The 12,444-nt window shown below is 36.5% G+C and overlaps 1 protein-coding gene across 3 annotated transcripts in view; it reads right to left on the bottom strand.

Moving 5' to 3' along the window:
- LOC136847835 (organic cation transporter protein-like) overlaps positions 1-12,444 on the bottom strand; it is an 89,556-nt gene that overhangs the window by 61,438 nt on the left and 15,674 nt on the right. For all 3 annotated transcript variants that reach the window (XM_067119782.1, XM_067119783.1, XM_067119781.1), the window contains exons 2-3: positions 11,066-11,273; positions 7,988-8,079 (exon numbers count right to left, since the gene is read on the bottom strand). In XM_067119782.1, the coding sequence (XP_066975883.1) occupies positions 7,988-8,079; positions 11,066-11,257 (284 nt within the window). In that variant the 5' untranslated portion in view covers positions 11,258-11,273. The remainder of the gene's footprint in view (positions 1-7,987; positions 8,080-11,065; positions 11,274-12,444) is intronic.

Here is a 12,444-nt window from a genome sequence, read left to right as displayed (position 1 = left end):
TGCATATATATACATATGCAACGAAAATGATTAATGATAATTTAGATCGTATTTTTTAGTTGCTTTCTTTTTGATACCGTCAAGGATTTTTAAACATCGTCTAGATCGTATTCTAAAGCTGTCATCAGAGGTCCCAACAGCTTTGATACGTTTTAGATGACTTAGGAGAAAAACTAGATAAGAAAGAGCGTGCGTTTAGAGTAAATTATATATATATATATATATATATATATATATATATATATATATATATATATATATATATGTTATGCAGTGAATAAGTATGAGATTCACTGATCGGGATTATGAAAGAGAGAGAGAGAGAGACACGATGTTGATAGTTTAAAATGATGAGTCATGGGACCAAGTAAATTGAAGACTAACCATAACAAACCTCCAAGATGTGGGAAAGGAAGGAGGAGTTAGAGGATAGACTAAGAAGTGAAAAGGTCAGCAAAATTGACCTGATTTGTCCTTGCAAAAAAAGTGGGAGTTAAGATTGAACCATTAAGAGTAAAGTAGACGTCCTCAAGGAGGCGGAGTTTTATTCAACATAGGTCCAGAGTTCATTCTGATCAATTTTTAGCCAGAGTTACTTGAAAACCAAATTGGGTAGGATTGTGTCACTCGCTCCTCTCTTAACATCAAGAAATTTCTAAGTCCAGTGTGGCTGGCCGTGTGAATTAGTTTAGTGTAATAAAACTTATGAAAAAACCGTGCCCGGTGAATACTTACCCCCTCCTGAAAATTTGAAAAATATTAATAGACAATTTCAACCTAACTTACCGAGTCCCCTGCGTTACTATCAAATGAAAGTCAACAGAAAGAGAGTCATTCATATGTGGTGCAACGCAATACAAAGAAATACTGCATCGCATAACATATATATGTATATATAATATATATATATACATTATATGTTTGCTTTAGTAAATGCAGTTCCTCATTGGACGGGCTGGTATCGTTCTCGGCTAGCACTCTGCTGGGCCCGCGTTCGATTCTCCGGCCGGCTAATGAAGAATTAGAGGAATTTATTTCTGGTGATAGAAATTCATTTCTCGTTATAATGTGGATCGGATTCCACAATAAGCTGTAGGTCCCGTTGCTAGGTAACTAATTGGTTCTTAGCCACGTAAAATAAATCTAATCCATCAGGCCAACCCTAGGAGAGCTGTTAATCAGCTCAGTGGTCTGGTTAAACTATGGTATACTTAACTTTTAGTAAATGCAGCATGGTGTCACAGATATAGATCAAGGTTCAAGGACTGTGAAAAAAAAGAAAAAAGACAGGCAATAAATTCCACGAGATATGATATATAATAGTTTGAGTGTGTGTTGATGTTCCCTTGCTTTTTCAATGTACCACACATTATCTCGCGGAATTTATTGCTTTTTTTTGTCATTGTTCTTGAACCTTGATCTGTACCTACTGTGACACCATTCTGCATTTACTAAACCAAACACATCGTACGAGACGAAAGATGTTAAATACATAGCAGACTTTTATGAGAATTAAGTCTGGGAATTAAGTCTAGGAATTAAGTCTAGGAATTGTCTACGAATTGGGTCTAGGAATTAGGTCTAGGGATTAAGTATAGGAATTAAGTCTAGGAATTAGGTCAAGGAAGTAAGTACAGTAGTTTGCGACGGAAAGCTGAACTATGAAACTGAAGCTCTTGAGATTTGAATTTCATTTCTCGAACATTTGCATTCATCTGACATGCAGTTACAGTTATTTAGGGTTCTCTGTTGAAAAATTTGACATTTTGATTTACGATAGGAAAATACAGGATTCAATTCTAACCTTCTGAGCTCAAGAACAAAAATGTCTTTTACGAATACTGACCGTATTGCACTTAATTGTTTTAGTTTATCCTGGACGCGTTGGCTATTAAGAATGCATATCTTATACAGATTACAATACATACATATATACAGTACATATATGTATGTCTATATGTTTCGTCTTCTGAATAATAATAATAATAATAATAATAATAATAATAAACCGGATAAAGCGATCGCCACTGATAGTAATACAGATCTGTTTACAGATATCGCTTTTATATAAATATATACATACATATATATATATATATATATATATATATATATATATATATATATATATATATATATATATCATGCGTACTTTCATAAACTACGGCAGTTTGCGATACTACCTCTTCCGGAAACATAAAGCAAAATATTTTCTCATATAAAACTTAATAAATTAATAACCTGAGAGCGACATATTTTGACCTGACCTTTACCTCCCCTCCCCTCCAGGCTCCTATCCTGTTAGTCAAAGTTCGTTCAATTCTTCTCTATTATCAATGTCCACTCACCTTTTTTTTTTTTTTTAAGACGGGTCTCTCTTGTCCAAGATCTCGAATCACTTGACCGTTCTCTTAATAGTACAATACTCAGCAACGTTTTGCTTTCTTATCAAAGGAGGGTCAGGGATATATATATATATATATATATATATATATATATATATATATATATACTCTCTTATATACTGTATATATACAAATATATATTAAAATACATATTATACTGTATATGTATGTGTATGTACTGTATAAATAAATATATACATATATATATACATATATATACCACACATTACCACAGATGGAAAATAAGAGACGGGGTGTAGATCCTGACCGGTTTCGACTTTATTTCCAAGCCGCTGACGAAGGACTGGCACAAAGTATTAGAAGTCAAATATCATTCCTTCGTCAGTGGCTTGGGAACAAAGTCGAAACCGGTCAGGACCTACACTCCGTCTCTTATTTTTCACCTGTGGTAATGTGTGATAAATGAATCATGTACAAAAGTGATTATAATTATATATATATTATATTTATATATGGCGAAGATAGGTTCATATCAGTGTTTACTGCAGAACAGGAATTCACTGGAAATAAATACCGTGAATTCTAAAATCACTTCGTATCTCTCTTAATGGAAGACTGCACAAAGTCACTGTCACCCGCGTGCCAACCCAGAGAGTCAAAGTCTCTGATCCCGGTCAGGGTAGATTTCCTTATTATTTATGTTTCCCTTCAGTTGTAATTCATTTCCAAAACAGAGCGAAATCTATATTATTGTGTTATTTGTGGCTTAATTTCCCCAAGGATAAAATCACCACTTCCTAAATAGGTCTAAGTATAATCCTGCTAAGGGCCGATTCACACTGTACGGTTCGTTTTCGTACGGATACGTTTCGTTTACGTTCCAGCAAAATGTCACTGTGTTCACTGTACGTTTCGGATACGTTCAGTCTGCATACAGCTGTTAGCTCGATATGGCGCCAAAATTTTATCTAAAGCAGCTCGCTGCCATTGCTTTACTTTTAGATGAGAAGGAAAGAGTCCTCAATAGGAAAAAGAGTTTGGGTGCATAAGTGCCAAATGAAGAGGAAGTCAGAGGGAGAATACTGGACTCTCTATAAAGAATTGCAAGACGATGAAGTGAAGTTTCACCAGTACCTCAGAATGTCAATATCTCAATCCAATTATTTGCTTCAGCAGTTAGAAGAGGACTTCATCAAGATCAATACTAACCTTCAGGAGAATATTTCACCCCAGGAGAGATTGGCCGTTTTTTCTCATTCAAAGCTCGGTGAGCAGTTAGAAAAGGCATTCTCAACATACCCTCCCCAACACAGCTGCCGAACTCATCTTGCACTGCCTTTCGTCCTTGTTGGAACGAAGCTTTCCTCTGAAAACTAATCTGCTGAGACCTTATCCCGGCTCACAGAGCAATATTGACGATAAGAAAAAGGCATTTTAATTATCGGCTTTCACGTGCAAGGAGGTTGTTGAGAACGCTTTGGATACTGAGTCAGAGGTTTTAGAATATATCAAAGGACAATGAATTTGTTACCTGATAATGCTGCTAATGTTATATTTGCAACTTGCCTTTTGCACAACTACTTGCGTGACAATACTGTTGATGTTACCAACATAACTGTCTCCAACAATGAAGGCTCTTTAGAAGAAATAGCTAGACAGGGAGGAAATGCCCCTCATGGTGCATTCCTTGTAAGAGAGAAATTTAAAGATGTCTTTAATGGTACTCCTGGTTCTCTTCCTTGGAAGAAAACATAGTGTAGAGATAAGGATGAATGTAAATGAAAAGGATAATGAAAAATTATATCAAGATGAAGTGAAATACAGTTGAATATCTTACCTGGTTTTTTCAATTCGTCACCAATAACTCTCCATATTCATTCCTTCGTCTGATTGTCACTGTATCTTCTGTTACTCATATCATATAGCTCCTCCTCATACCCTCTGACCAACTCTGTCAACCTCTCGTCACTCATTATTGCTTAATTACCCACAAACGCAACGTGACCGAAACTGATACCTATCTCTGTTCACACCGAGCGGTGAGGATCCGTATACATTTCGTACGTATACGTTTCGTACGTAGGAGATTTCTTCCTAATTAAACGTATCAGAGCCGTACGAACGAAAGCCATACGAAAGACGAACGAAGACCGAACCGTATAGTGTGAACAGCTCCATTGGTTTCTATGTAATAATAATTTACGAACGAAAGCCGTATGAAGACGAAACGTAAACGAACTGTACAGTGTGACTCATCCTTAACTTGACAGACGGACAGACAGAGCGAGCCAAAATCATGACTTCTCTGAAGAAGGTCAAAAAGGAGGCTTCCAATGGATGACACCTTAGGGCTATGGGAAGCTAGAGGAAGAACTTCATGAACGGCGAAAGGTGGATTGCAAAGAAAATGAGTTATTTCGACAGAAAATTGGCCGTTTCAAACAACAGCTGACATTGTAAAAGCACCATGAAGCAGAGAAAGCAAAATTAACTACAGTCAGTAGGTGATAATAGTGTAAAAGAGAGATATATCAAATAATTAACGCTGAGAATATGAAATGGTGAATGACTGGGGCGGGGGGTGGGGGAGAAGGAGGCAAAACAAGAAAATATAAGAACTGGATTGAGAGGATGACACGCATGTAAGTAAAAGCGAGCCGCGAGGAAGAATAAAAATACGCTGGGTAATATTTGAAGATCTAGAAATAAACGGAGACAAACTGGAAAAAAATACACAAAAACACTGATAAGTGGATAACGTCACACAAGTAAAGGGAAGCTGAGAATCCAGGATAAAAGAGTAAAATAATCTAAAGTTGTGCAAGAATAACAGAATAAGGAGACAGAATGAAGGAGAAATTTAAGAAAAGAAAGAGTGGATGATAACGTAGGGTTAAAGGGTGCCTAAGACAAAAGATTAAAAAGGGTGCAGAATCAACAGGAAACAAATAGAAAATTATAAGCAAGGAAGAGAAGATAATCGAGTATTACAAAGGAAGGAGATTACCATGAGAAGCAATTAATGACGATGCGGCAGAAACAACAGTAAGTTGGGAGAATGAAAACAGGAACAGTGAAGAATGGATTCTTGAATAAAAGACATTTCGGAGGTCAAACCGGGGCAAGATAAAATCAGCGTCAAGAGACGAGAAGAAAGAGGGAGAGTGAGTCTGATAGAGTAGAAGGAAGAGGGTGTTGCAGGGGAAAATAGATGAACCGCAGAAAATGGTAAACAGCGCAGACATAAATGAAGGCAAAGAGGGACAATAAACATAAACAAAATAAAGACAATTACAAAGAGAAAGACAAAAATATAATATAAAATTTCTCCAAATAGGCCTAGTACTCTGAAGCCATCTTAGGCCCACAAACTGAATTTCATAACTAGGCCTCCTAGAAAACAGCTGCAACATCTTTCGGTTCACACTAGTATCAAAGTACTCTTTCTGATTTCTGTTGTATCCATTTTTATGCTGATTTCGAGAGAATATTGTCACTTTTTTTTGTTCACTGTCATGACAGACCTTGGCCAAAGTTAACGTCTTAACAATGGCAGTTAACGACCTTTGAAGGCCCACTGTTGCTGGGTCAGCTGTAAAAGGGAGACATTACGTAGCCTCTACAGATTTTTTTCCCATATTACATCTTCAATAACAGAAAAGTTGAAAGGACATTTTGCTGGGTATGGTATACCAAAGTAAATCTTGACCAACTGTGATGCTCAGTTTACCAAATGAAATGGCTAAATAGATTGTGAAGATAATGAATCTTATAACAAAGTCAAATTTTGATGGTCACTTTACAGGAACTCCACAACACTCCTAAACAGTCTGTCCTTACAATAACGATGTTCAGCTTTCCAAATCCCATCTGAGAGAGAGAGAGAGAGAAAAAACTAAACTTCTAGACCCAAAGGAGTCATTATGATGAGAAAGCTCACGTGCTGCACAAACTTTGTCCTTGACTAGATGTGATCTACAGTGTAAACGACAGAAAACAGACCAATGGAACAATCCAGGATCAAACTAACGACCTTGACTATATCATCATACGCATCACACATGCACACAATGCCTGTTTGGGCAAACGCTTTGTATTTAAATGGCATACTCTAGCTTAACTTTCTACCTTGTGTAGTTTTGGTAAGTGACTTTGCAATAAAATCGATGACTTCTTCGTTTTAACGTGCTTTTTCCCATTTTTATATGGGGTATACATCACGAATTAGGAAAAGCAAGGAAGCATACAGGTGCATTCACATTTCCGCAAAGATTCCGTACATTCCACCAATTAGGATTAAGCCTATTAAACCGCCATTTCTGAGGCAGTTCCTCCCGCCACTGGATTCACAGTCATACATATTGAGTACATATATTGATACGTATGGGGGCTTGGCTGATGATTTATTACTTGATTAACGTAATTTATAAGGCCCTGACTGCCAAGGACACACGTAACATGTCAATTGAAGCTACAAGTTAACATCAAAGACGGATGATTATTAATTGAATAAAGTCACCAGTCAAGAGGAAACTCGACACAAAGAATATGCAGTTAGCTAAGGAATTACTTGAACAATCGCCCAATTTCGGACGAAGTCAATTTTCTCTTCGCTTCAGTAATGTTTTTAACACAACGGGCTCTTCCGAACAATGGGATCGAGACACAAGGCTGCATAAATGCTGTAAATGACTTGTTTAACCTTCCCTAATTCCTAGTTACTTCACGGGATAGTGGAATGCTGCTAAGTAATATAAATTATTCTTAATCTAGACTTCATAAAAGTAATTTGGGTACTTGGTATATCCAGATGGTGGTGAAGAGGGAAACAAAGGAAAGAGATACTAGCAAATCGGCGAAGCTTTGCAAAAAAAATCAAACCTACCGTGGACGACAAGTTGTTTGCGCATACAACAGACGATCGGAAGTCTTGATAATAGCAGTCTTCCCAGTTCACTAATAGCAAGGACACACAGTCAGAGGAAGAGTACTACGAAACGCGTGCCTCTCGCACGCACGCTGATTTCTCTCTGCCTGTTTTCAGGACAAACAGGGTGGCTGGCCGGCATCTTATGCCCTCGGAGTCTGAAATTTTGGTCACAACATTCGCCGAACATAGTACAGGGAAAAAGTAGCTTAAGACCACCTTCAGTAGAGGTTACTTGTGGAAACTTTTCCTGTGGGTTTAGGTCCCTAATGCTACCTAGTCTTGCTATGATCGTTATATTTGAAATGCCTGGCCTACCCTGCTTGGACAAAGACGTTTCCCTGTCGTTGTTCGTGCATTTTTTCCCTACAATAAACTGCACAGAGGGCGAACAGCAGAATATTTATAAATATATATATATATATATATATATATATATATATATAATATATATATATATATATATATAATATATATATATATATATATATATATATATATATAATATATTATATATATATATAATATATTATATATATATATATATATATATATATATATATATAATATATATATATATATATATATATATATATATATATATATATATATATATTATAATCTCATACCTCTACACTTTAGAGCCACAGAAAAGAGACTAGTTTTGCAAGGAAAATGGTCTGTCTGTACTTACCTATGACTGACTCTTCTTATAAGAAAATTTGAATCAACGTAGACTGGTGCGCAGATCATGACGGCAAGCCACGCCAAAGCATAAACATACAACTGAAAAGTAAGGAACTATTAGAAAAATATTTTTATCTAAATTATAAAAAAAATGGTTAATGATACATTAAATTCATTCCCTTTATCTGCGAACTTATAAAACACTGTTGCAGTGCGGATAACACTATAAACTTCAATTAATTAATTGGTGCCACAAATATAACATGGTTTTAAGTTAACAAAGAAATAATGTTCAGAAAAAAAATCTATGGCGTGTATCTCAATCAAACATGAATATTTAAACAGTAACAACACATTTCATCGCCATAATTATATATTCATAACAAATATATTAAAAACATTACAATATTTAATCAAATAACTTTAACATTTTCCCACCTCTTAAAGCCCTAGATTTTTCACTGATCATATTTTAGTATCTGTATTCTTAAATTATTAGAAAAACAATATATCTGGCGTTTGTATGGCTGCTCTGACTGGACACGTCATGGAAGACGGTGGTCTATTTCTCTTTAGAGGTCATTCAGCCCTGAAACGGAAACTGACAGTAAAAAGGTTTGAAATGTGTAACAGGAAGAAAACTTCGCAGTTGCACTATGAAACAATTTTTAGGAGAGGGTGGAATATGAACGGAGGTACAGGGAAAGCAATGAAAGGTGTTGCAGCTTGGGGCCGAAGGGACGTTACAAAAAACCTTAAGTAACGCCTACAGTGCACTCAGTGCAGTGCACTGACGGCTGTTATTTCTCTATATTACACGGACAAAAGACTCTCGATTCGGTCTATTATTTTTCTCCCTCCTTTTATTTCTCGGATCAATGACCAGCGTCGCCAGTGCTGGTGTCGCTACTTCTCGTCGGTGTCATTTTCAACTCAGTTCTTCTTGAGTCTTTTCATCTGAGTGTTTTATTTTTTAACTTGACCTCAGTTCCACTTAGTCACACTTTTATTTTCATCTATAATTGTTTTAATTCGTGTTCTTCGCTAACCATCCAAATATCCTCTTTGTTTCATTCCACCTTCTCAAATACATTCTCAGAATTCCGTTGTTTATTCTGCTGCAATGGCTTGTTTTCTTCTTCTCTTTAATAATATTTTCGATTATTGTAACTCCGGCATACTGTCGAGAACATTTATTAAAAAAAAAAAGTGAGCGCGTACATAACCCACATATTGACCTTTGGCAGATAATCAAAAGAAAAATTAACTGACGGTGTTTCTAAAAACTGAAATAAGGCTAGATATATGAGAATTAACATAATACACTATACTCTACGATGCAAGTGGCATATCTTAAGTTCATTGTAGTATCCGCCCAAAACTTTCTCTCATAACACATTTTCTATGACTTACAGCAGTTTCCTTAACTGGTTACGATTTTCTTTATTGATGAAGTGAGTAACTTTTTTACTTTCAACTTTCCTCTATGAAGGACGTTATACTTTAATCTCATAATAATTTTGCATCATTTCCAACGTTTCGTAAGAGAATTTGCTAAACATAAATAATCAATGGTAGGTTTTGTCTCGAAATATTGTGGTACACGCAATATTTCTGACGATACTCTTATGAGTAAGAATTCCTTCTATGAATTCCTCAGACCTTTGGTCTCCAGATATCTTCCCTAGACACTTTTTTGACGATCATTTATTGTTCTTTGATGCACATCACACTTTAGAGGCCCTCTAACTTTACTATCCTGGAATACGACTAACAATGGTTCGTATAGCCTAGGTGGGCCACTCCCCCACACCACAAAGTAAGCATAATTGTAAACAGTGACCTCTGATATTATTGTAAATATTCTCTCTGACATTGGGAGAAAAAAACCTAAGTAGAAGAATCAACTCACTGTCTATATAAAATTCTATTTCCTGTTCCACCCCTTGTTGCATAACAATAATTTTTGTATAACAGTGAGATTTTGGATGACTAATAATGTTTAGCAGTCTTTGACATGTACAAAAATGACTGTCATATGCAAAGGCAAACATATTACTGTATATTGTTACATGTCATCACAATTGCCTTATCTCCTCTAATCAACCTTCTTGAGCACACTTTTCTGGAAAACAGACACTATGAGTATTCTCTGATAACATGGTGAGGAGGTTACCAAAAATACCAAAAAATGGCAGACAAAATCTAAAGGAGGGAACATACTGTACCCTCAAATGCCGTGGAAACTCACTTATAAGCAAATGCCGTGTTTATTGACTTCATAACAGGTGTAACTTGATTGTTCCCAAGTTTTATGCATTTCGAAAATTTTTGGAAGCTTCAATATTTCCATAATCAAGCATGCAAATATCAGTGACTGGCAATTAACTTTTCATCTGAAGTTTTGTTTGCCTTGAAAGCTGATTTTTTCTCTGTCGTTGTATCAGGATTATTATTGTTAAAAATAAATTTGTTTTTGTGCTTGCTTGATTAGCATTTATACTTTAGAATCCATAATCTTCCAAACACACACACACACACACACACACACACACACACACACACACACACACATATATATATGTATGTATGTATGTATGTATGTATGTATAAATGAACATATGGGAACGTGCTTCACAGAAATAAATTTCTGACTCACCACGGGACCAAACCTGGGTCTTTCGAGGGAGAGTCCAGGGCATTAGCAATTCGGACGCAAAGGTCATAAAAGGAGTAGGAACCTAAGTACTACGTTCCTGAGGTTTTTTCCCGTCATTCGACTTACCCCTTTCAATGTGAGACGTGATGGAAATGAACCCATGGGGGCGTGCTTCACAGAAATATATATATTTATATATATATATATATATATATATATGTGTGTGTGTGTGTGTGTGTGTGTGTGTGTGTGTGTGTGTGTGTGTATGTGTGTATACAAAGAGAGAGAGAAAAAAGGCTGACGATAAGGCTCCTTCAAATAGCTTAATAAGTACCCAGAGAATCCCACAACAGACAAGTGTCACTAAGCACTCTACTTCCAAACCTGAATTGGGTCTTTATTGCAATGATGCAATCGTTAACTAACCTGGGAGGTGCCGAATTTCATTCTGTACAAAAAGTAGAGCAAAGAGTCTCCTTCCTCATCCTTTTTAGCCTTCGGTAAAGAGGGGCCTTTCTCCTTGGCTGAATGGTAGGTGGCTGAGTAAGGGATGAGCGCAGCCTCCGACATCTCTTGAAATGAGCAACTGGTATTGACTGTGCTGTATATCGCCGTCATTTTTTTTTATTTCAGCCTGTTGGTACAGAAATGTATTGACATAAGCTATAAATTAATTAGTTGAGTATCTGAAAATACTGGGTTTTATCATGAATAAAAGTATCATATTAATTACATAAAAATCTAAGACATTAAAGAGCGAAGATGGGTTATAAATGGAATCTGAAATGGCTGACATCTTGCATTAGTCTTGAAATTGGATAGTGAAGCGAAACACGGAGGCCAGTGAAAAGGCAAGTGTGAGCAAAATTAAGGTTATCATGGTAAATGGAAACCGGGAATATGGAGCAATAAATGTTAATATGCCAAATATGGACGGTAGAAAAATGGAAGCAGCAGAATCACTTCGGTATTTTGGGGTAAATATTTCGTAAGGTCACTTGAGGGAAGAGTTGAATCACTGAACGGATGAAGCAAGGAAGGCGGCAGGTTATATGCATAAGATACGAAGAACCTTTAAGTTTTACTTGTAACTTAATCGAAACAATTATGAAGGGATTACTGAGCCAGCTCTCCTACATGGAAGTGAATAATGGAGTCAGTGATAAGGAAGTTCTTACACTGCATATATGGCATACGCATATTTGAAATGATAAGAAATGTGGAGCTACGTTGAAGTGTAAAAAAGGGATTGTCGGAATGTTTTGAGATGGTTCAGTCATGTGAAACGAAAGGAGGATGAGAGGGTGGTGAAAAATGTATAATACAGGAGTGCTCTGAGAAAGGAGGAGAGTAACGAGGGCCGATAGATACTGAAAGGGAGGGATTGCAAGGGAAGGGGGTTAGCATCCAGTAAGTGAGAGATTTCATGCAAGGCAGAGGTGAATGAGGAAGTGTGTATAGGAGGGCCTGATGCACTACTGGTGAGCTCTTTGTGTAAGTTTTCTACAAAGGGTTTCCATCCACAATTCAGCAGTGAAGTATAAATGTGGCAGTGATCTGATCGTTGTCGTCTTGTCTTTCCTTGAGACCGACCCCCTCTATTAGTGGATTTAGCTTAATGTTGAAAAAAAAAAGTTTACATGTATTTTGTAAGTATATAAGCCATTTTTTACTTTTTATTTTCTAGCAGATGGCATAATAGGTTTAGACCCTTTTGAACTTAGTTCGCTGTGGGACGACATATCTGCCGATTGCCGTTAATAAACATCAGTGTCTCCACTGATTTATAAGGTGGTTCCTATGTA

The sequence above is a fragment of the Macrobrachium rosenbergii genome, chromosome 17 (genome assembly GCF_040412425.1).
Source record: "Macrobrachium rosenbergii isolate ZJJX-2024 chromosome 17, ASM4041242v1, whole genome shotgun sequence".
NCBI classification, from domain to species: Eukaryota; Metazoa; Arthropoda; class Malacostraca; order Decapoda; family Palaemonidae; genus Macrobrachium; species Macrobrachium rosenbergii.
The sequence above is the reverse complement of the archived record's forward strand: the minus strand, read 5'-3'. Positions and strand labels throughout refer to the sequence as shown.